Below are 25,655 nucleotides of genomic sequence, written 5' to 3'. Positions count from 1 at the left end.
TACCCCTTCCATCAGGAACAGCAGAATATGGTCAAAATGCAGGATTTTAAATCCCTTGAGAGTTTGTCTCTCAGCCTCTTCTGCATGGATGGAAGATTTATATTCCAGCCATGAGAATCTCTCTCAGAAACCTCTCCAGCCAGTCTCACAGGGATATTCATTTTCCTATCCCCTCAACCACGACATTCATAACCAAGAACGGAGGTCTGTATGCATCATCTGCTTCAGCGAGGCACTTCAAAACTGGTCCCTCTGGTCTCCCACCGCACTTGAGAGCTGCATCAAGCCAAAGGTGAAAACACTTAACTGGATTGTGGGCAAATATGCCATGAGCAGATTTAAATTCTCTACAGCCCTCCGCAGACATTTCCTGAAACTGTGTTGCAATTATATACATCTTTTTTCAAGTCTAGTGTTCTGACCTGCCTTTGAAGCAGGTAACTGAGTTCTCGTTAATAGATTCCTTAGGTGGATTAGAGTGAAACAACACTGAACAAACCAGTATGCACATGAGGCAGGTTTATTTTAAAACAATTTGGTTTCAGTGGTGAGAAGGTATGTAGCTATTTTTGTTCTTTTCTATAAAAAATGTAAAAATACGGCAAGGAAAATACAAAAGGAAAAGAAAGAAACAGAAGGAAAGGACAACAGTGGATGGTGGAGAGGAAAGATCCAGTGACAAGACTTGATCGTTTCAATTTTGATTCCCTGGTCATCACTCTGATGGTTGCAGTCTTGGTCCATGAGGGGTGGAGGCCCATGCAACAAAGACACCCTAACATATACCCTGGGGAAGGGTTTTACACTATCTGATGCAACACTATGGAAATGAGTCAGGGTGGTTCTTCAGGCATCTTTGATGGCTTATATTGCCTTCTAATGGCACAACTGCTGCTTGGCCCTGTTTCTGGGAGCTGCATGGTTTTGCCAGTTGTGTCTTATTAGAAAGGAGGAATACCCTCAGGCCTATGTTGAACACCTCCCTGGAGGGAGAGTTTTTCATTGTTACATGCAGTTGTGCCTCACGAGAAGGAAGGAGATTGGCATGATAAAAAACATTAGCCATCTCAGCAGGATCTGCTTCTTATGTGCCTTTTTCCCTATGTGATGTAAAAACACTTTGTTTAAGACATCAATCCCAGGTTATCATGGAAACTGGCTCTACCAGCCCACCCAAGCAAAGTTCAATCCATCACACCTGGTAAAACAGGGGACAAATCTGTTTCTTGGCCCTTTTCTTTCACCATGTCTAATATATCCAGGCAGCCAGTTCCCAGCTGCAAAGGAAGACCACTGCTATCAAACTATGCCAAATTCCACCTGCATATGACTGGCCAATACCTCCAGTGAGAATTAATCACTGGAAAGAGTCCATCCCTGAGAAACAGCCTCCTCCAGTAGCACCCCACTCTGAGTGTCCATGGAAACCCCCTGCATGCACAGTCCCCTTTGGAAATACCTGGCAGGGCGCCCACCCTAATGCTGTGAGGATGAGCTGTGCTCCCGAGTGCATGTGGGCAGGCAGGGCACATCCACCCACAACTCACAGGGTGTGATGGGCAGGCACCTCATGCTCCTTGTGTCAGCAGTCCTTCTGGAGCACCCTGCAGTGCTCCACGCTGGTTACGGGGAGCAGGAAGTTAGTCTCCAGGTTTTATTTCCCAGAAAACATTTGAGAACATAAGTAGCTTCTCTCAGCATTTAAGTGTATGGTGTTGTGTGGTGGTCATCAAAAGCCCACTGCTTACCACTGTGCCATACAATACCCTTGTGGTATTTTTTCCGCTTAAAAAAAAAAAGAACAAAGCTTATTTGACTTCTTCTGCTGTATGATAAAAGCTTCCCACATGGTTCTCTGCTCTTGTGAGAACCCACTTTGAGTGCTGTGAGCTCTTCCAGTGCTCCCAACATAAGAAGGACATGGAACTGTTGGAGCAAGTGCGGAGGAGGCCACACATGGATAAGAGGACTGGAGCACCTCTCCCGAACAGGCTGAGAGCTGGGGCCGTTCAGCCTGAAGAAGAGAAGGCTGTGTGGAGAGCTCCTAGCAACCCTGCAGTATCTGAAGGATGCTACATGGAAGCTGGAGAGCCACTCTCCATCAGCAACTGTAATGATAGGACAGGAAGTAATGGGTACAAACTGAAAGATCGGAAATTGCCTTCAAATACTGGGAAGAAATGCTTTACTGTGAGACTGGTGAGACACTGGAACAGGTTGTCCAGGGAGTTGTGGATGCCCCAACCCCGGCACTGTTTAAAGCCAGGCTGGACAAGGTCTTGAGCAAGCTGATCTAGTGAGAGGTGTCTCTGCCCATGGCAGGGGGATGCTGGGACTCGATGGTCCTGAAGGTCCCTTCCAACTCTTAGAGACTTTATTAAGATTCTTAATAAAACTGAGACATACAACATGGAGTCACTACCTGTTGTGTATTAGCTTTTATGCAAGTGGACAAGTTTCTGTATTTTCCTGAAAGACAAATTTCCTCTCACAGAATAGTTGCATAGTGATTGAGGATTACCTTGCTTACTAAAATGAGACAGTAAATAATGATCACCAGGTACCATCACAGCTCTAGTTTTCCTTTTACTTGCAGTATTTTTATAATGCAAAAATATATAATGAAGGGTAAAATCCCTGAAGGTAGCAGGAATAATAGAAGAAGAAAATCCCCAGCAAAACAGATCTCCAAACAATTTTTAAAAAGAAAGTGGTGGGAGGGGATAAGCAGGACATGAGGGTGTCTCTACTACTACAAGAGTGTAATTGAATGTTCTATTTTTGCATTAATAAACATGAAAAAAAAATCCATCTGAAATAAGGGTCACAAATCTGGAGTATAATCTAAAATCCAGACATCTCAGAACAGAAGGAGGAAAGGAAGGACAGTTGGTTCTGATCAATTGTGTTATATAACTGGCATTATGAAGCAAAACAGAACAAATTTATGAGATATCACAACTAAGGTTGTTTGGTTAATTGTAAGAGGAACTGTAATGGATAACGATAACACTGTCTTCTTAAAATGACACATGAAAGAAATAGCTTCAATTAGCACACAGTGTGGATCCTACTCCTGGAGAAGGCAGCTACTGTGTGTTCCATGAATGGCGTCATGCTTTGGGATAGCAACCTATCCAGATTCTTGAAGTGAATGCAGATCTATTATCTGTCAGAATGTTTCTTGGACTTACATGGAATTGTAATATTTTAGAGCAGTTCAAAGGTGTACTACTGCCAGTTTTTGTGCTTAATCCTTACCCTCAGGTTTCTTTCTGATATCCCAACAAATATAGACTTAGATATGATAAATTGGTCTCTCTTTAATTTTTCCCACTGGGCAAGCTATGGTTGCATTCACTGCCAGTCTCATGAGGTTGTATGGAGCAGGACTATCCCCATCAGCTTTGGTGTAAGAAGTGTTTCAGTGCAGGAAAAATGCTCTTCCACAATCTTGCAACCTGATTTATGGGGCCAAATGTTGTTCTGACTTTTCACATGCCATCTGACATCAGGTGCATTAAATGGAGGACAGGAGACAGGACAAAACTGGCCCCCTATTACCAGGAAGAGATGCAATTAAGGCAAACAAGATCTAGCCCTTCCCTGGTTGGTCACAGGCCTAATAAATGATCAGAATAGTCCAATCAGGAATGTATTTTTATGTCACGATTGTTTTTTGGGTTTGTTGTTGTTGTTGGGTTGTTTTTGGTTTTGTTTTGGTTTTGTTGTTTGGTTTTGGTTTTGGTTTCGTTTTGTTTTAGTTTTGGTTTTGGTTTTCAGTTATGGACATTCTAACTTTGGGTGACATCTATTGCAGTGAGAGTAGGTCTAAAGTATGCTACAGGTTTTGGAAGCCGGAGCTGTTCCTCCATTGCAGGTTATTTCACCTGCCATATGAAAAAGAAACACAGAATTAGAGGCACAGTTATAAATTTCCTTCTCAGTCATTGCAGGAGTTTTTAGAACTTTTATGTTAGCCAATGATCAGCATAGGTCATACCTATAGCACGGTATCTAGAGCTATCTGCTGTGCAAAGTAATTGTACATTTAAGGTTGCTTGGAAAGATTATTGTAGAGTTAGTGGAAATTTTCCTTGCTTGAATATTAATTACTTATTCAGGAAGTAATTTTTCAGAGATTTTCTAAATCACAGTTGAAACAATTACTTTTGATATTTTAAGTTAACTACTGTGAATTAAATTGAGATAAGAACATCTAGACAGCTCTTAATTTCTAAACTGTATCATTTGAGCAATATCCACACCATTAGAATGCTAGAATTTTGGGGAGAGACCAGGAGAACCTCCTGCTTCTGCCTTTTTGGGAGTCAAATAAATTCTCAGGCTATCAGAAAAGCTTTCAACCAGTGCCCACTACTGTTGGTGGTTTTCACTACTACACAGGCTGGGCCCACAGAAGATGAAAACTATGTTCAACCAAAGTAAATTTCTACTGGGTACTGCCACCACTGCTTGCTTCTAGGTAGTACCTAATATAGGCTAGAAATGGGATGAACCTTTATTTCTTAAATGTTCTCCTTGGACTTTAGGGATTTTGTTTTAACTTTTCTTATCTTCTGCATCATGACCTGAGGGACAGCAGATCAGCCAAAGCGATTATTACCTGCTGTTTTCTAGGAACATCACATGGCATTCTGCTGTCCCCAGCTGCATGGACGTTCATGCTGAATGTATTCTCACTAGTTTCTCAGACAACAGTGTTTGAAATTTTAAGTTGGTGGCCTTTTTGACAGCCTCTCATGGTGTCATGTTTGAAGGCAAGGTGGCTTCAGCCTTGCCAGTGGAGCCAAATTTGTGCCAGTTTTTCTGGACATCTTACTCTGCTGTGTCAGCAAAGTTTGCTGTAATCTGTAAGATTATTCATAAGCATATTTTTGAGTTAGGAATGAAAAGCTAATTACTTTTGCTGACCTCTCTTTGCAGCCATTCTCTCTTCCTCTTTTTTTTTCTCTTCCTCCAGAGCTCTAATTTTTGCATCATACTCATCAGCACGGGTCTTCCACTCATTTCTGTTGTTCAGCAACCCATCAAGCATAGGCTGAATTTCCTCATGGAAACGGGAAAATTCCTAATCAAAACATATCTCTCAGTACAATATAGTGCAGAGGGAATGTTAGCCCATTATACCCCAGGATAGACTCTGGCACCTCACATCCAAAGCTGATGCTTTGCAGAAAGCATAAATGGCAGAAAGAGGCACCATGTTGCAATGCCGTAGAAAAGGGCAGATTTTCAGTTGTCTACCTGTCCCTCTCCCCAGGAGTGGTGCTGCTGCACCAGGACTCAGTCAGCTGGGATTTGGACCCCTGTTGATAAGGATGGGGTGTGTAAGGGTGCACTTTTCCTACCTTATAGACAAATGTGCACACAAAGTCAATGAAACCCACTTGAAGCTTTGGAAGCTCAGCAGCTTTCCTTCGGTCCATCATGGGCTGTGGGAGGACACAAATTCACCATGATTTATGAGAACACTTAATTGAAAAACACGCCTCTATTTTCTCCCCCAAACTGCCTTATTGTGTCAGCCTGGCAGTCCTGTCACACTGTCCTAAAGACCATCCATCTCAACCCTCTTCCTCAGCTGCAGAGGAATGAAGTGGGTCCATTCCTATTGCCATTTTAGCAGAAATTTTAGACAGTATCTCAAGTGCTTATGGATGGGGAGGAGAACAAGTTTTGCCTCTCAAACAGGTACCAGAAAAGGTTCCTGTTGTAAAGTGCTGAAGAGGTTTTAAATTGTCTAAAATGTGACTGAACAAGAAATTATATTCTTCCACGATCTTGTTGATTACTATATAATTTGTGATGCCACTGTGGGTACAGGGGGTGCATGAAAGTCTATTTTAAAAATCCCCAAACCACACAGGTGGAGGCCACTTAAGGAATGACTCCTGGCTCTTTCAATGTCAAATTTATCTATTAAAAAATGTTAGTAATGCCCTTCCATTTACCAATAATTTCTTTGACCCTATGAAGTCTGTGTTTACAGTTTTTCTCTTTATCAGAAGCTCTTCTTTCTTCTGTGACTCATCTATTTAGTTTTTCATTTTTTCTATAAGGGACCTGCACAAAATCTCCAGGAATCACCGCTTGATGTTTCACAGCCACTGAACTCATCTAACTATATGGACAGCTGGACAAGAGGCACTGGTCACAGTCAGGGATGCTCTTCACTATCTCAGAACACACTTTTCTAAAGGATTTCGGCAAGCGCTGTGGTTTCAGACAGCAGACACAGAGCACTCAGAGCAGCACTGCTTGTAGTAAGTCTCTGCTGAGACTTAATGTCTGAACTGACCTGCCTGGTTCTTGCATGGTACTTACAATGGGCTGTTGCTGAAGGACGCTTATTTCCAAATCTCCTTGCTCCCAGAACTCAGCAGCTACCAGCAGAGCTACCTACGTTGACATGGAGGGAAAAAAAAAGTTAGCACCAACTTCAGGCCCATAACTTGATGTACTTCACATCTCCATTCTGGAGCAAATCTCACTTATCCTTCTCTTTCTTCTTGGCCAACCATAGCCTCACTCTTTCTCCTGGGAAGGGCAGCTGTGGCAATAGGATTGCACCTGCCTAGTGACAGCCTAACAATCATATTGCACTGGACCTCATTAGGCCACTGCTCGTCTATTGACAAATATTTCCAATGTATTCCCCTCAAGGATTTGCATACTGGTCACCTTGTGAGTGTCTATTTTTTTTTTTTTTCTGTTGTCCTTTCTTCATGCTGAACAGGAAGGTAGGTTTTATTTATTTTACCCTCCTTTAGATTTTACTGTATATTATGTAGCAACTGCTCAAGGAATGTTTAGGAATGAACTCCTAACGGAAATCAAACAACTGAGCAAACTGCAGGTAGGTATTGCTGTAATAAAGCCAATGCATATATTTAATGTAAAAAGTCTCACTGTGACCCAAATACCTATGTAACTGGGAAATTTGTTTTGTTTTGTTCAGGTTTTTGATTTTTGGAGGGTTTTTTGCTGTTTGTTTGGTTTGTGTTTTTGTAAACATTAATTTTGTAGAGAACTCACAACAACAATCTGAAAGATTGGTTAATACATCAAAACCACAGCTATTCCTTTTGGTAATTTTGGCAGAAGGCTTCAATTTAGCTTCTAGGGAGCTTAGAAATTGCATTACTTTGAAGTATAAGCTACAGAAATCCACCAGGACATCAAGCAGCTGACCTTACTCTGGACTTCCCAAGGCTTTGTGATAGCTGACAAGTCACAGGCAGTCATCATCATGGCCCTAAAAACAGGAAAGAAATTAATTTATTCCCTATTTTTTCAGGCTCAGGACCCTTATACCCCGGTACTGTATCAGGTATCCCCTGGCCCCTTCTGAATTGGTAGATGTGTTCCTGTAGAAATATTGCTGCCTTGGTTCTGACTGGGACACCCATCAAAGGCTGCTCTCTTGATTAAGGAATTATGATGAGGAACTGCTTGCATCTGGTACTGAGATGTTTGCTGCTTTAATCATTGCTGGGCTGAACTCCTTGACTTTGGAATAACACCTCTGGCTCCCCCATGGGTGTGTAGCAGTGCAGTCTGCAATGAGGTGGTGAGAGCACTTCATCACCAGAAGTATCTGTCTTGTCACAGCAGCAGTCTTGCACAACTCAGATTAATTGTCACTGGGAAGAACATGGATTGGATGTCCCTGTTTGTGGCCTACAGGGTGATCTGGTGTATGTATAACCAGAAGAGATCCTGCATCTCCTTAGGAATATACCACCAACAGGACACACTTACTTGGATGAAGAACAACTTTAAGTTTTTTCCACAGGGTTTTTTCCCTGACTTTTCCAGAAGATCAATTCTGAGTGGCCAGTAATGTATCACTTGCTGTCTTGGCGCTAAGTGCAGACCAAAGCTTATCCTGGAGCTCTCACCAGGTGTCCACAGCACTAACCTTTCCCCAGAGCCAGTTACTCACATGACAACCTCCTTCTTTGTTGTCTCCAGAGACAGATACTCAGTCCAGGCAGTCACATTGTCGTATGTCTTAGACTCATCTACAATCTTTTGAAACATTGTTCTCTTTCTTTGGGGAGGGTGTGGAGAAAGGTTTAAAAAAAGACAAAAAGTGAAAAAAAGAGAAAAATCTATGAAACAAGGGAACAAATATGTCAAAAACAGGTGGCTGATCCTGGTATTGGTAACTCTGCCAGAATAGTTTCCAGTAGTTGCTGTCTTGACACTTATGTCCCTACAAAACCAAGCACCATCATCTGCTCCCTTAACTATTGTAAACGCTTTAAAAATAAGTACAGTGTGAGATATGAGCAGGTCCTAGAAAGTATGATCTACTACAAGTTATGTCAGCTGAGAAATGCTTCCACATTTGTTGGCAGTACAAGAAGCCTTTTTCCGTAAATGTTAAGCAAACTGCAGTAACCTAGAACTAGCTGTAGTATTTTTAAAGCTACCTGATTTTATATACTTAGTCAGGCATTGTTAACATTGTTTATATAACCTAAACACCATACACCCTTGTCTGGAGTGGCATGAGATCTGGAGAAATCTGAGGTTTCAATATTAGAAGACAAAAGAGTTAGGCCATATCACAAAGTGGCTTGTACATGTGTTCTGTCATCAATAATTCTGTATCTTAGCTCAGCCAAGCCTTTGCTTGGAGGCCACGTTTCAAGGAGGACCAGTTTGTTCCAAACTGGTGAGAGAGTGGTGGTATATAGATTGATTGTCCCATCTAGATATTGTATCTCTAGAGTAAGTGTTCTGGGTATTCCAGCCTCCCTCAAACTCCTCTTTTGTGGATTGTTTAAATTTTGTGTAATTATACTGCAGTGCAAAACACAGAAGCAGTCTCTGGTCTTGACACAGTATTTTGAAAGAACATTTTGAAAGTTTCTTGCTAATTAGGAAGTTACATGTCGCTGAGTTTCGGCATCATGTCCCAGAAAGTTAGCAGGCAGTGCTCTGAGATTTTGGCTTTTTTGGCCCTTGGGTGTGAAATAGACTATGAGCTGGACATTCACCTACAATGAACCACTTGTTACTTGTGTCAGGCTCCTCTCAGAGAGAAGCTGGTATAGTCCTAGCCGGACCATTTGCCATTTATGCATATTTTCAGAGCTGAATGCTAGGTAAAAAAGAACAGACTAAAACAAATCCTGACATTTCTTCCCAGAGAGGATAACATAGCCCTGCCTTGTTGGCAGTAGAGGGTTAAAAAGTAATGTACATGATATAATTGAGTAGAAGTTCAAAATTCTTTTGAATTATTTCAGTTCTGCCACCAGGTCTGAGGTCAGTATTAAAGGCAGCCTCCCAGAGCCGGTATCTGTGAAGAGAACTGCTGCATGGTTGGGGAACTTTCAGAGCAAAGTATCACATTTGGCCTTTGTAAAGTGCCAGCTGCTTTCTGCCTTTCAGACATGGTGTATGTGACCAGCTTACTTGAAGTAGAGTGCCAGGTCTGTTGCTATGATGGCAATTTCCATCAGGTGAATCACATGCTCGTGCTGTCTGCGGTTGAGGTTCTGACATATATTCAGTGACTGAAAAACAAAGGAAAGGGCACTGAAAAATCCAAGCTCTGTATTGTTATGAGTTCCTGGCCATTCCCTTTCTCAAATATTTTTTTTTTTTTCTTTCAGTAGTTCTCTTTTCTCCTCTCAGGTGCAAGGGGTGTGAGCCTGTTCACTGCATGCAGTGCCATTTCCTCTTTAATTCACTGAACAGGCAAAGGTTGTTAACGGTGTCTACACAAACTCCATGCTCTGACTTAAGTGCAAATCTGCCTGAAAGTAGAAGTTAGTTGTGGGAATGTGTCAGCCTTGGCCCTGTCAGAAGAGCTATAGGAAAACAACCCTGTATTTAACATATCCTTATGGGGATAATAATGTGGCTTCCGAAGAAACCAAGACATGCATTTAGGCAGTATATATGCTTTGGTCCTGGGTGAGCATAGAGTCCTTTGGAAATGAGGCAGCAGCAGTTTCTTGGCATGCAAGCCAGAGAAAGGTCTTGTGTTGACAACTCTGTTGTTAATGAAAGACTTCCCTATAAGGAAATTATTCATGCCCTTATACTACAGTTCATTACTGACCTCCTCAGAGAGCAGGAATTTTCCAAATTCCAAGTGATGTCTCTCTAAAATAGAAGATCCATGAAGTTTAGCTAAAGGATTTTGAGATCTGTTTGTATAAAGGAAAAATTGAAGACATTAGTGTGGCAGTTTTAAATGAAAATAAGTGTCTAATTTTGTATTTAATTTCTGTCACACACATAAATTCAATTCTTTTTAAAAGGCTTATGAGTAGAACTTTTTAACAGGTAATGATTTCAGTCTAATAAAAGACTCTTGTGACATTGCTTATAACTCTTTGGACACTGTATAAAAAAGTCTTCCAACTACGAATTTCACACCAAATATTGTTTATGACTGCAGTGTAATTACTCAGCTTAATAGGCTTGTTTAATTCCTGAATAATTACATGCTGATATCTGGTAATAGGAACAGAAAAACCTGCAATCCTTGGATACCTTCTGAAAAGCAATGCACTCTTGTATCAAAAACACAAACCAACTTCACTTAACATTTTTCCAAAATTCTGGGAAATATGAGACAATATAGCCAGGAAGCATTGCAGAAGAGCTGTGATCTGACTACTTTAAGTGAGCAACAGACCCTTGACTACATAATAAAATTATGCAATTTTTTGTCTGTAGCTAATGACTACCTGCTGAGAGCAACATTGTCATCTTATGTCCAGTATGCTCCAGTTGGCATCCTAAGTCTCCTGTAATGCACAGGATACTGAGTGCCTGCTCTGCAGCTGTTCCACACTGTAATGGTAATGTGGAGTTCTGCTTTAACCAAGAGAGGTTTGCTAGGAGGTAAAGAAAGCCTCAGAGAGCACTGGAAATTTTCCCTGCTGGCCAAAGCATAATCCTAAACACTGCAACAAGCAGGAAAACAAGGAAACTTGTAAAAGAAGGTTGTCACCCTTGTGTATTAAACAGAGCTGTACTAGAGTTTGGTGTGATCACAACTTGATTCCACTCAAAGCAGGAGCAACAGAAAATGGTTTAAAGTGGTAAGAAAATGCTTACTTCATCTGGTAGAGGTTGTTGGTTCCTCTGTGGTCAATATCATGGCACAGAGCAGCAGTTACCATTGCAAGAGCTTCAAGGTCAGTGTAGTAACGCTTCAGTTTGCCAGTCTGGAGGAAAGAGAATTTATATGCTATGTGTACATAACATCTATGGCAGGAAAAGGCACCGAGCACTGACTGCTCTGTGCTAGGGATGCCCTAGGACAGTCAAAGAGAAGTGAAAATATTTGTGAACTGAAACACACTACATGGTTGACTTAAGTTAAAATGGGGAATCAGCTGGAAACAAAACATTCCAGACCCAAGCAGGCACATCTGTAGTGTTTATATGTTTGAGGCACACATGTAGGGTTGGCTACCCACTGAAATGAATAAAATGTAAGAGATTCCCATTTTCTTACATAGTCTGTCATTTGTTAAAAAAGTTGTACTGTTTCAAATGTTATGCCAGTTGTAGCCTGTCTGTTAAGAAAGTTATGCTGTTTGTACCAAAGTTTGTACCCTCAAAAATCTTATTCCAAGTTGTATACCCCCTCTAAAACCCCGAGTTCCCTCCCCTTCCGTCGGGCTAGGCTGTCCCTATTCCCCGCCGGCTCCTCGAACTGCCGGCCCCGCCTAATAGGAAAATCCAAGGACTTCCATGGTGCACTGCTCCAAAACCAAAGTGCAGTTGCCGGCAAACGGACCCAAAAGCCGGGACCCAGCACAAAATCCAGGTAAAAAGGGAGACACTACAACAACGAGAAGACCCTCAGCTACCTAAGGACTGAATTCTGCTTCTGCTCCCTCGCCATGACCACAAAGAGACTGGGAAGAAGTGATGCCCCTAGACCACAAGAACCCAGTGGAGTTCCTGGGGATTCCCGCGAGGCCGGAACTCCCGATTCTGTGACGAGAGCAGCAGATTCGCCTGGCACCTTCTCAGCGGTGGCCGGAGCGAGAACGGCGACAGGAGCGGGAACAACGACAGGAGCGGCGATGGCGCAGGTGACCCCTCGAGTTCCCCCTTGAAGGAGCTGACTAATAAAGGCTTTTCAAAGGAGCAAGTCTCCTGGCCCATTTATAACACCCACTGCTATAGGGGCCTTGGCCTAAGGATTTACCCTCCCAGTCACTGGGCACAAAGTACTCTGTGATAAGGCTCTGCATCTTTCTAGGCAATGTGGTTGTCAAGCTGATAAACTGAAGGATTGTCCAGGGGTAAGTCTGCTGCCAGATGTGTGGGCAGATGTGTGACACGTATGTGGAACCATCTTCATTGGTTCCTGTCTGGTCAATTCCTCGTGTGGAGCAGCAGTCTGACACCTGCTTTTCTTGTTGAGGTACCTGTTGCCCTGAGGACCTGTGAGAAATTACGTGTGCCATGTTCACACTAGCAACAGACTTACACCTGTGTCTGTCCTGGATAGAAATGGAAAGCATGAGTTTGCGTCCATCCCAGCCAGCTGACTTCAGTCTGACTCTTACTGTCAGAATCTACTGGAAGAGTGGAAGTCTGTGTAGTCTCTCTGTTATATCTGCAGAAGGATTTAATCTGGAATCTGGTCAACACCATGCACATCTGAGAATTAAAGCCCTTCATTCATTGTCCAATACTGGCCAGAGCTTTCTTTGTGTGTAATGCAGTGACTTCAGGCAAATGCAGTCACTTCAGGCAAATGGAGACCATGTTTAGCAGGACCTGTGCTAGGAGTGACAAACCCTTTTCATACACCAGGGTTTAAAGGGATCCCTGTGTGTTTTTCAGGTGTGACAGAAGGCCTGCTGTAAATAAAGCTGTGCTGTGGAATTTACTGGAGTGGTGTTTCCTTACCATCAGGAGCGTGAACATGGTCTGTGCAACATTGAAGCCATGACGCCAGTTGTGGTAAGTTATCTTCCGGTAGCCTTTGCTGACAGAGTACACAAACCTCACCAGAACCTGCCAGTGGGGAAGAGGATGTTAGTATGGCTGATGAAGCCGCTGCCTCTTCATCTTGCAATAAGGGTCATGTACAGAAATCATGGATGAGGTTCAAACCAGCTCTACAGAGGTTGGCACAGAAAGGGATCAGAAACTGTAATATCGTCAGGCTACCCTGACAGTGGTGATAGAGTAAAGCCTAGTAGAGAGCAAAAGTGGAAACTAAAATAAGCTGTTTTCTAATATCTCTCTCTCTTTAAAAATTTCTTTTTTTTTTTTTTTTAAGAGAAAGAAAGTCACAGAGATACCTCTGGGGTAAACAAGAACCAGCACTTTCTAGAGGAAAAGCAATTTCATCTTACTGTTTGTGAATTTAGTGAATTTTTGTGTTTCTCTAGGTTGTAACTTATAAGATTTTGCCCTTTGTCTCGTGCTTTATCAATACTGATCTCTATCTCTCTCTTCAAGAGGTATAGATCCATAAATTTAGAGATGAATCGTATTTATATCACCTAAAGAATTACAATATAGGGCATTAAATAGAAAAGTGGTTTCCTCTGCAGTGTGCTTCTCCATGTGTAGTCCCTCTTGTAGCTATGCAGGTTTTCTCATTAAAGAGCAAATTATTTATGAATGAGTATTCATTTCTTAAAATCTCAACTATTAAGAATGACTGCATTTCACACCTCTTCCAGGGGTTAGTTTTTCCGTAGTAGATACTTTGAATAGTTTTGACACGGACATTCTGCGTGTAAAAAGCAGAGAGGTAATTCCCCTTCACTTCTCTCCTCAATGTAAGGTAGAAAACTCTTCCTGCAGTTACCCCCATATCCCACTAGATGGAAATCGACTTCACATGATGCGCAGAGAAATCCCTGCGGGAGCAGCAGAACTGCTGAAATGCCAGTTTCACAATTCCTATAGGGGTTTGAATTGCAAAAGTCGTGAGTTCTCAGGTCAGGGCTTATGGGGTCGTTGCTCCCACAGGGTCACACGACTCCTGTCGACAGGATGGTGCCAACTGCACTAAATGAAGGCACATTTTCATGGGGATGAAAAATAAAGTGGCTTGCCAGAGTGGCCTTCACCATATCGTGGCTGAAAGCTGCAGGGTACTTCGTCCAGCAAAGGAAACAGGCACACAGGTAGGCACTCCCCACGTCGCTCCTGGGAACTGTGTTTTTACACTGCGGCTGTGAGTGGCATTAGATACAGGATGTGCAAGTAACATTTTGCAGAGTCCACCACTCACCCATATAGACCTCACAGCAGACCCACATCTGCAGCAGGCAGTGAGGAGCAGAAGAGAGCAGAAGAGGCCAACTTTATGCTCCAGTCCCACATGAGAGACTGTTCCCTGCCCTCAGCATGGTGAGGGGGCTCAGGACACACGACCCCCTCCCTGCAAGCCCCCATGAACCCAGTCGTGTGGCTGTTCTGTGTGCGGTGCTGTGTGTGCAGGAGACCTCAGTGCCACCACAGCATGGGCGAGTCTGCTGTACCTCAAAGACAGGAGATCCCAACTTTTGCCAGCTCATACCTCCTGTGGGATCTGGAACTTTTTCACCACGCCAAGCTCATAGTACATCTGAATGCCACATTTGACCAGCTCTAGCTCAGTGCAGTCAAAATCAGAGAACCTGAACTCGTAGATTTCAAACTTAGTGGGCCCCGGGAGTTCTTCTTTCTGTAAGAGAGGTGGGCTGGTTTATTGCTGTGCTGCTCAAGTCATTCCTAAGCTTTGCTAAATAAAAAATATATCAGTGCTGCTTTTCTTTTAGAATATAGAAAATAAATAGACTGAAATGAAGCTTTTTATGATAATCCCATTAGTGGAGGAAGAGGGAGGGCAGTTTTGTGCAGCAAATATTTGTTTCCTGTTAAGCATTTGATTTGATATAGTTGGAAGACTCAGAATGGGGAAAGACTTACAGCCCTCCTTAATTACTCTGAAAAACAAAATGCATGACAAGCCAAGGTGGCTGATATGTTTCCAGATGGACTTTGAACCCCTTGAGATAAAGAGGCAGAGAACAGGGACTCCCCAGGAGCTGCAGAAGGCACTTGCTGACACATACTAATAATCTCAAATTCAGGCAGCAAAGGAGGGCCTTGCCTTCACCCTTCACCAGGTAACAGCATGACAACACTGGGAACTCTTCCCTACATCTATGCAGGCAATATTTTCTTGCCAGGGGTGTTCTTTCCAGCAGTGCATTGTTCTTACCAGAATGCTTGCCAGCTCCTCTTCGTCACACTCACTTGGCTCCTTCCCCAGCTTTTCTCGTGTTGGCTGCAAAAAGCATGGGTGTGTTAAGGAGACAACTGAACCCTACTGGACTTTGCACTGGGCAGCTCTGAGGTAATCTAGGACAGCTCTCATATGCATACCGTGCTTCTTTCCTGGACCTTACTTCAATTTCTTGTCTTTTAACATATTTTTCCTGGTAGTGTTCTCCATCTCCTTGATTTTGTTTTGTGTTTCCCTCACTTGCAAATGCCCCCTTAGAGCCAATGTTGCAGCTGAGTCCTCTAATTTCACATCCTCCTCACTAAGGAGGTTTTAAGGAATAAATCAGTTTCTGTTCCACTCCTACAGCCCTGTCCTGAGTAGCACCTCCAAGGCTGGCTTTGCTAAGGAAGTTAGAAGGAACATGGCGCAGTGTGCCAAGGTGGAGGGCAGACCACAGAATCAAAAGAAAGACTCGTTCTGCCCCTGTCCAGTTACTGGGGCCCAGGTGCTGCTGCCACGTCATGGTGGCTGGAAGCATCTCTGGGAAGTGGGAGACCTGTGTCTGTGCCTTAAGTCATGGGCCAGGCCAATACATTTGGGTGTAAGCTTCACGTTGCAAGGCATTACCAGAATTTCCTGAATTTCATCCTTGTCACATTTCACGTGGTAGAGCACCATGTCCTGAGCAATGTCCTTACGGTTCTCCAACTTGTTCATCTTGTCATATGTGTCTGTGTTGAGTACAGACCAACCCAGGAACTGTGTCAAGGACTTGGTAGGGGGAAGAGAAGGAAACAGTGAAATTGCCATAACATCGTTTCCTCAAAGCCACAGAAATTTTAAATTTCTTTAAATATGTATTTAAAATCTAAATACGTATATACGTATTAAATATGTATAAAAACGTATACATTTTTAAAGAAACACCAGCTTAACTTTAGCCAAAATTCTAGCAATGAGCAACCACATCTTTGCCCCCAACTGTGACTTGCTCCTCAGCAAAGCAGCTCCCCTGCTGTTGAATCTGCCCAGGCCTTGAGAGATCCATGCTGTGGAGGTTGAAGGACCCTTTGTCCAGGTCAGGGTACAGAAAACTATTTCTGTGTTGGTGCAGGTGTCTCCACGCCTGTGGAAATGTTTCTGTAACAATGGTGGCAGCAGGTCAGGAGCTCTCACATCAAAGGAGAGCAAGGTGGTCTCATCATGTTTCACATGTATTTACTCACATCCTGTGTTTGCTTTCAACTTGTTTGGCCAATTCAAACTGATTTTTTTTCCCCATGGTCTTTTGTTTGGCAAGAAAAGTCTATTTTAGGAAATGTCCTGATTGATAACAGGTGCCAAGAGCTAAATACTTTGGTATTATAGAAACTATCATAGTAGCATTTCTAAGGAGCAAGGTCTTTAACCACAGCCACTGTTGGCAGATTTAGTAGCTGGTTTCCCTTTTTATCCTAGCGACATAGATAATTTCTGTGTAATTTTTCGAGGGACTTCCCCAGCCAGTGAGAGCCAGCTATCAGGTATGTGTACACAGGTCAGAATGGCTGTTTTGGGACACAGTAGCTGCTCATGGCTAGGTGTACAATCCAAGAATGTTGAAAAATTTCACAAGAACATAGCTGGGTTTCCCATAACAAACTCCCCCAGTATTTCAAACAGTTGCTTCCAAAATTTTCAAGCTGCTGTATAACACCTCTCTAAGCAACAAAATTACCCACTTAGCTGCAAAACACTCAGGATGTTTTGCAGGTGTATAAGGAACAACAGTGACCTCTTCAACTATATGAATTTCTTCCAGCAAGAAACTATACCTCCATGAGGGTTTCATCCTGTTCATCAAATGGTTTCCCATCTTTTCTGTTATAAAATGTGACAACACCAACAATCTCTTCCCTTTTATTCACTATTGGCATGGAGAGAACATTTTTGATAGTCCATCCTGATTCATCTAGAGGACCTTCCTTGAAGAAACAGCAAGCAGAAAGACATAATGTATTTAATTTGTTTTCTAAATACATGAGCACTCCAGTTTTACATTCAGACTACAGGCAAAAGAAGTATTTATATGCCTAATATCGACTGTACATTACATTTCTGCAAAAAAATAAAGTTGAATCCTTTATAGAATTGGAAGTTTTCACAATACCTGAAAATTAAAAGTCTCATCTGCAGCAGCATTCATAATGTTGCAAATCTAGGAGACCACACAGAAGAAAAATTGTTACAATAGGAGCAACGAGAAGTTTAACTGCCGAAACAAAGGACTGAATTGCTGAGAAAGCAGTATGAGCATTATTCTATCCAGAAAGACTTGAGGAATCCTAGGTTAAGTACTTACAAATCCACTTTCAGCCACATAGGCTGGCAGTCCAGTAACTAGTGCCCAGTGATCCGGGGTAGGATTTCTAATAAGAGAAAAATGTATAAGGGAAATTAAAGATATATGTTTACTGAAAAAAGATCATGGAGCTGAAGTGTATCCAGCTGATTGTATAACCCAGGTTTAGACCTGGAAGCCCCAGTCCATGAATGATCCTGTTACTTTCAAAGGATCCGTGTGCACAAGCAAAAAACTTCCACAAAATTTCCCTTTAAGCATTGGAAACAAAATAAGTGATAAATTATCAGTCTGCAGAGACATTACGTAAAGTTATTCCTGAGAGTGAAGGCTGTGTTTCAGACCATCAACACAGGGAAAGATAAAAGGAGATTGCTGGCTAAGGATGTCTGCCAGCCTGGACTTTGAACACTGCTGTACCCAAGAAATGGGGGCCTTTTTTGCAGGACATCCACTAATGTAAAGCAGTGTTAGCAGAACTGGGGGGATTCTCTCTTGTGTCAGGTTTGGCTAAGCTGCCCAAGGCTCCTCTGAAAAATTCAGTGGCAAGAAGAGAGGACAGCTCTTAAAAAGAGGGAGTCCCAATGTGTCAGGACAGGGGAGCAGGCCAGAGGTAGCCTTGAGATGGGGTCAGTGATAGAAGGATTGGAGAGAAGCAAGGAAACCTCAGCACAAGGGCATCCTGGATGAGGCTCAGTCACTGACACAGGGAGGGAACAGAGGAGAGTGATGGCTCTGCTAGCAAGGAGAGCAGAGAACTGCAGGCAGTCAAGGCAGCTCACTCCTGTGTCTACAAGTTTAGGATCCCAATGCCTTTGAGGAAATCTTTATCCCACAGAAATATGAGTTAAAGCACCAACTTACATTCTGACTCTCGATCCTCTATCAGTCCTTTACATTTCTCCACATGGATGTCTTTAAAACATGGAGAACCTTGTTTTTTAGCTACACCCTGTGTCAGTACCTAGCATTCAGGGACTGGGCACTTACGGGATGACTTTAATGTCTTCTTTTCCATGTAATATATAATCAATGACCTTGTAAAATACTATTTCCTACAAGTAAAAAAAAAAAAAAAAAAAAAAAGAGTGGTGTTAAAATGAGCGGTGAGGCAATCTATCCAGAGAGGAGAGAGTTAAAGAAACTTTGTTTTCACCTACCCTGCCATCTGGGGTTCGAGGTCCTGAGTAGGGAGGTACTTCTCCCAACAGTACTGGCCACAGGTCAAAAAATTCCTGGTTTTAAAATAAAAAAAGTATTTTTAGAGTAGAAAAGTGCATTCTGTCTCAAGCCTTAAAGTAACCATTGGTCTACCATGCTTGTTTTTGTGTTGTGTAAATAAGGCATAAAATAATAAAACTATTTCAATACCAGACATCAGAATGATGCCCAAATATTCAAATCTGGAAATGTTAGGTGCAGTTATATGGCTGCATATAGTGCCTATACACAGAGTGTTGATTCATTCAGTGAACAGTGAGCACTGGCTGTACTTAGAGCAAACAGTTACGACAATGTTTCTGTGTTCTTCATTTTCCAAAGCATGGCTATTGCCTGACCTACTACTTGCCAGACTGAAGAAGTGAAATTCTTCTTTTGCTTTTTTATCTTATGCTACATTATAATGTTGATCAAAGCGTCTTTAGTTTACACTTCTGATCTTTAAATACACCTTTTCACAAGATAATATGCTACAAGAGCTCTGTCAACAAGGCAGTTAGCCTGACCATGGCACTAAAAAAGTTCCACTGGCAAGGATGCTGTCTAACTACCACATAAAGTTTGCCAAAGGTGCAAACCATCAGACCAAATCAGAGGTAATTTTGGTTCTGTCAGCTTGTTTTCATGAGGCCAAATTTCATCTAGAAACCTGGATATCATGAGCATGAATGAGTCCTTGAGGAAAGTGGCTGGTTTGCTGATTGTTCCACAGGTGTCTCGCTATACTGTGGACACCCACAGACTTTGTGAGATTTTGTTTGTGCTGCAGACTTTGACCAGGATTGCCAAAGTCACTCATCTTCCCCTACTCTGTCTTCCCAGCCTCCAACAGTCCCATTCCCATTCCAGATAAGCTCTTCCCCTTTCCTCTGATTTCATTAACCCATTATCTAAATAGTTCCACAGTAAAAAAAAGCCAACGAATGTAGGAATAGTGGCTCAAAATTAGCTGACACTTTTACTCCCTCAGTAAATCTTATCTGAATGCATCTCCCCTCAGTGGATAACAGCAATCAAAAAGATTCACAGCAGGCATGTGAACACTCACCTTCTGCTTTGTCATGTCCAGGAGACCGACCGAGTACCGGTCACAGTTCAGGTATGCTCTCACCGTGTAAAAAGCCTTGTGGAACTGCCTCTCAATGTCCGTCAGCTCCTCAAAAACCTTATTAGCTGACCACAACAGCACCTGCAGCATAAAATCAAAATGTAAGCACAGCCTTCCCCAGAGAGATTTGGGCTTCCCCAGTGTTGGGTTACAGCTCCTGAAAACTGCAGGAAACCTACACCATTTGTTCCCACTGGGAATTACAAGGGAGAAAGAGTTAGGTCATCACAGGGTTATGTAGGAGTCAAATGTTACCAATATAGCACGAAGAAGAAGTAGTAGTGTCTGGCAAAGAGCTGTCCCCACTTAAATTGTATACCCATTAGTAAAATGTTGCATCTAAAACCAGTTAACACCAAAAGCATTGGAAATTCCAGAGGTTGGTGTTTGAAACATTCTTCAAAGTGTTTGAGCAGCTGTTTTGTGTGTGCATCAGCCTACGATACCTTTCCCAATCTTCTGGTACATTCTACAGATGTACCATTAAGAAAGATGTTCCTATTAGGCCCTTTCATTTGTGAAAGCAGAGGTTACACAAATACTGCTCTGCATCTACACTCTTGGTTAGCTTAGTTAATGCATGCGTGCCTGTATCCAAGGTGTGTGTCCGGCTCTCTGAACCAAGGAGATATGAGGAGCCGTGCTTCTGAAGCATGCTTCTGAGAGCTGTGGCCTGAAGCAGACTGCATCTCTGCTTTGAACAAGAAATTACATGGCCACGACCAGAAAAAATTGTGTCTCACCTCTTCACTGGGCACTAGTAGATATATTTGAGAAATTCTGAGCTGCACTGGTCTCTGTTTCTAATCTGTAAACTGGGACAACCCTGCCACTTTTATGAAGTCTGAGTTGTTCAGTGTCAGCCTCCCTCAAATAGGATAATGGTGTTGTCATACAAGCCATTAGGTGAAAATGACCAGCAGTTTAGCTTTTTGGCATTTTACAGCCTGCAGTAAGTGTTGAAAGCCACAAGCCCAGTGAGAAGGACTGAGAGAAATAGCTGAAAAATATCTAAGTCAAGGAATGATATAAAGAAGTTGGAATAAATATATTATATGGTCTTCTAATAAGACTTTTACACAATGTCTGAGCACAAGCAGACTGCCCTGTTATTGCACAAACCAATATACCCAGAGTATCACCCAGTCTTTGCTGTTGGGATTCACAATATTAAAATCCTAGACCACTTCTGAGAATGTCATTTGCTCACTGTGTACTTCAGTACTTTAAATTCTAACACAATGAACTATAGTAACTTTCACACAGCCCTTAAGACATATATTAGTCAGAGGTTTGACAATTGAGCTATTGGCAGAACTAGAGCAGTGTGTCCTGCATCTTGTCCTTGCTTCTCTCCTTCTGTGTGAGACCTGCTCAGACAGCAGTAATATATGAGCACAGGACTCCTGGGTTCAGTCCCAGACCAGAAGCATTAGGCCTTCCACCTTATGGGTCTCCACTTTGTCTTCTAGCCCCTTTCTTACCCTGACTACCATTACTGCTAAGCTCTCAACAGGAATAAACCTTTGCTGTTTCTACTTTAGTTAAGTATTTATCACTGCTGGTGTCTGTATCACTGAACCACCATTCATGGTTTTGATAAATGAAAAAACAGGCAAAGCATAATAAATTAATTAGGAAGTATAAGTGCTATCCCGAAGCTTAAAAAACCCCCATTTATTCTGTATCTGTTTTGCTAGGATAGGCATTTATTCTCCGTGACAATTTCGTTGGAGAATAGAGCATGGCTGCCACGAAGCCATGGTAGAGGCAACTCCATGTCCTCTTGAGTGACAGCTATTGCCTGCTGCAGAAAGTGATTGCAAGGATTCACATCCATTCCAATAAATCTGAGAGTCCTACTGTAAGCTGACTAATGGAAAAAATGGTGCCTGAATTTTACTCCAGAATATCCTAAACCCCTAATATATGTTCCTTTCTACTGATGGAGACCAACACAACCTGCATATAACAATTCTACTGGATGTAAGAGGGAAATTCAATAGCACTTTTTAATGAGCAGATAGGGGGAAAATACTACATTCTTAAGTGTTTCAGAAAATCTCTTGGTGTTGCTATTTGAAATAATGAAATGGTCAAAGAGTTCTTCACAGCCTCAGGTCAACAGAACATCTAGAGGCCCGTCCTGCTGAAACTGGTGCCACTGCATCAGGTCCTGCAGTTTTGCCCACAGCAGAAGAAAGAGAGAGTAATGAAGGACTCTGGGAAAGAAGCAGTATCTGAAAGCAGTCGAGGGCATCTCCTTCTTTCTACTCTTCAGGAGCAAATCTTTGGAGAAGATCAGATTCACCCTTTAAATCAGAAGAATGTATTAATTTGATTTTGAGATAGCCAATCTGTATTTTCACTCTTACCTGGCCTCTTCGAGTCTCACAGTTGTGAAGATAACTCAAGTGATAAATTTTCAAGTTCAAGGAAGCAAAATTCAGATACTTCAGAAAAAGCTGAAAAAGCAAATTGTGAGATTCAGTTGAATACAGTAGCAAATTCATGTGTACTGTAGTTCATAACACTGCTTTAAAAGCATCAAGGTAATTTCCCACGATAAATGCTTTGTTTTCAATTGCCATGACATGAGTCTTATCCCACTGCATCTTCCCTGAAAGATCTGCGATAAGCATCCTCATTATAAGCCTCTTCTATGACAGTGTGAGTGCTCTTTAGGGAAACTCACACCAGTGGATCTTCCCTAAAGCAGGCATCACTAGTGTAAAAGGATCTCTGTTACATAACAAAAATAACAGCCCTTTGACAGGAATTCAGCTACTGACCACTTACTGTTTCATCAGAGCTGGTGAAGTGTGGGCCGTTCAGCTTATTGATAGCCACAATGACAGCAACTAAATCTTTGCCATTCAAGATGGGTGTTGCAAGGATGTTTTTTGTAGTGTAGTCCGTGAGCTCATCAACAAATGGGCTGAACTGGTCACACTGTTTAATAGAGAATTTACAGATAAGCATTTTTCACAACATGTCTTGAAACCAAGTCAAAGCACAGCCCCTCAAAGTAAGCCTGAAGAAAGTCTTGGTTAAAAAATTACTGAGGAAGAGAAATGAGCAGAAAATTGGACCATATGGATGATAAAGCTAATCTCAAGAGCAGAAGGTGTGGCTTTTGACTGCAACACAGATGTTTTTAACTTTCTGTGAAGATCTTGCCAGCCATAAGTTTTAACACATCAAACTCTCTCAGAATAAGGGGGCTTTCCACTGGTTGTTCTCAGATCAATGACATTCTTCATGGTACCTCCTCCATCCTTTCCTCTGACTTCTTGTTAGCACTATAGAGTGGGTAGAGCCAGGTAGCACTGCTACAGGGTATAAACCAGTGCAGTCACCTGCAAGCTCACTCACCCTGATTTTTCTTCTGCTTTTACCATGAAGCCTGTTGTCAGCTTGCAGCATCTATCCCTAGCTTCTCTTGAAATGTGGAGAAAGGGTAGTCCAGGGAAAGCAGATGGCCAGTCACTTCACCTGCACAGGGCCATATTGGTACCATCATCACCTGCTATGGGGGAGTGCAGGGATGGTCTTGCTGACGAAAGATATTCTCCCTGCTCAGGAATAAATTGTCATCTATAAGCCATTCTATTTGGGTTAGAAAAAGCTGCACAACTCTGATCATATTCAGAAGGTTGCACCAGAAGGAATGATCACTCCCTAATGAATCTTCTCCCATCCCCTCTCCATTATTGGCTTTTCTGCCAAATAGGGTAGACCAAGCATTTAGTCCCTAGGTCTTCTTCAAAGGAATTGTATTATGACAATGTCTAAAAGCTCTAGAGTTGTAGTGCAGCACTTAGCACATAGATCTGAAATCCTCCCTTGTATTCAGAGAAACACCAGAGACAAAAAACCTTAAAATTTAAGTCACATTCTGAGGGATCCCCCAATACCAAGAATATGCCCAGCAAAAACAAAGCAAAACAAACAAAAACACACACACACACAAAAATCCAAAACAAAAACTAAATAAACAAAAAACACACACAAAAACCCCTAACAACAAACAAAAAAAACCCACCCCAGGTTGCAGAACCAAAACAATCTCTCAGTTTGTTCTGTGGAAGACAAGGAAGATTTTGCTGAAGGGATATGCCTGCACTGAGCAACAAATGAATGAATAACAGATGGTCTCTTTGTAACTAGCAAACAATAGATGGAGTAATCCCAAATGCCATATTTGGGTCACATGGATTTTAGTTTTATACCTATGATTAGAACAAGCAGATTGTTATTCCTGCCATCCAGGTTTACATGAACCAGAAGTACGGAGAGTAAATACTATCATGAAGGCATAAACATAAAACATTAAAATTCCTCTGATTCCTCTAGATATTGCAGTTGCAATTTTTGTGGTAAGTGGTTTTTTTAGTCTAAGGTTGTCTCTCACTGCTTCTGATGAATATTGCCCATACACAGGTTGCAGTTAACGTACCTGCTCTGTTTGGTAATAATGCCTCTACATGCCCTTAGCTAAACCTTCATCACAGCAAACATTTTCAAAGGTCTTTTGTGTTGGAAAACCCTCTTTGGGCTCACTGTAAAGAATTTCTATGCTTTGCCACTTACTCATAGGCTATAAAATTGTGTGGAAAATTCCATGTGCATTCAGTGCAGATCTGACTACTTCACTCGCAAGGTGTAGCCATGAAATGTTTGCAGACATTAAGACCTGGTGTAAACAACGTGGTCAGTTTCACCTCACCCCATAAATGAAATTGGAAGGAAATTTTGGACTTGCTACTTGTTCCCAGTGTACAGCTACTACACCACAAAAGCTTTGACCAAGCACTGTGGTGTGCTGGTGCCTCTTGACCCTTGTGAGCCTCTCTTCTACCCATATAATAAACAAATGGCAAACATACCTCACGGACATCCTTGATATTCATGGTTTTCTTGGTCTGAGCAACATGGCCCACAATGCCTATGTCCAGTGGATAGACAATCTCACAGTCTGGAGAGACCAGGCATTCCTCCAGAGTACTTCCCTCTTGGATGTTGAAAAGCCTTGTTGCCAGTTCGGGAGTGCCATTTCTCTGTCTATACATGAAGAGACTACATCGGTCAGCATGAATAAGGGACCTGATTCTTCTCAAGGTCTTGAAAACAACTTTCTCCATGTTGATGCTTTCTTGCATGTCTTGGATCAACTCAAAGAGTATTTCACTCTCATTGTTATCCTGGGACTCTGTTTTTAGCTTCTTCTCAAAATACTGCTTGGCAAAAGCAGGGTTGCCATCAAGAAACTTCTCCACGTCGTCTTCACTAATGCTCATTGTGAATGCCCTGGATCTTCTGAGTAAGTAGTACTCCAAAGCTATGCAAGCAGCACTCTAATTTCTCATGTGTCTCTTAAATTTTTGTAATAGAAGATGCTGCTTCTGGATTAACCAAGTTTGAGGTATCCCTGCAAAGAGAGCTTGTCATCAGGAAGATGTATTCCTTTATAATGCTGAAGGTGAGTCTGTGGGAGGACAGATCTTCTCAACCAAAGAGATTAGATGACCTCTACAAGAGCTTTGGGTCAACTTTACTCTTCTTAATCTAACTGCAAACAAAAACTGAGTACTCACAATGTCTGAAAACACTCTTCTTTCTCTTGATAAACAGGACACTAACTGAAACAATTCCATTGAGGGAGCAGCCACAGGGAAGGAGTGCATCTCCTAACATTAAAATAAGCTCTTTAAAGTCTAATTAAATATATACTG

General features: G+C 42.1%; 1 protein-coding gene across 1 annotated transcript; it reads right to left on the bottom strand.

Annotated features, from left to right (window-relative positions):
• Positions 1-2,987: 2,987 nt before the first annotated feature.
• Positions 2,988-25,220, bottom strand: PDE6B (phosphodiesterase 6B). Its single transcript, XM_066339886.1, has 22 exons — positions 24,810-25,220; positions 22,720-22,872; positions 22,296-22,385; positions 19,861-20,001; positions 18,752-18,826; positions 18,582-18,646; positions 17,592-17,658; positions 17,400-17,447; positions 17,065-17,214; positions 15,878-16,021; positions 15,245-15,310; positions 14,558-14,704; positions 12,928-13,035; positions 11,113-11,222; positions 10,106-10,193; positions 9,454-9,554; positions 7,970-8,077; positions 7,216-7,279; positions 6,349-6,423; positions 5,373-5,456; positions 4,936-5,092; positions 2,988-3,890 (listed from the first exon to the last, which is right to left on the bottom strand). The coding sequence occupies exons 1-22, from the start codon at positions 25,218-25,220 to the stop codon at positions 3,832-3,834; spliced, it is 2,511 nt and encodes an 836-aa protein (XP_066195983.1). The 3' UTR covers positions 2,988-3,831.
• Positions 25,221-25,655: the final 435 nt, after the last annotated feature.

The sequence above is a fragment of the Sylvia atricapilla genome, chromosome Z (genome assembly GCF_009819655.1).
Source record: "Sylvia atricapilla isolate bSylAtr1 chromosome Z, bSylAtr1.pri, whole genome shotgun sequence".
In the NCBI taxonomy this organism is placed as follows: domain Eukaryota; kingdom Metazoa; phylum Chordata; class Aves; order Passeriformes; family Sylviidae; genus Sylvia; species Sylvia atricapilla.
Note: the sequence above shows the minus strand (reverse complement) of the source record. Positions and strands in the feature narration are given on the sequence as shown.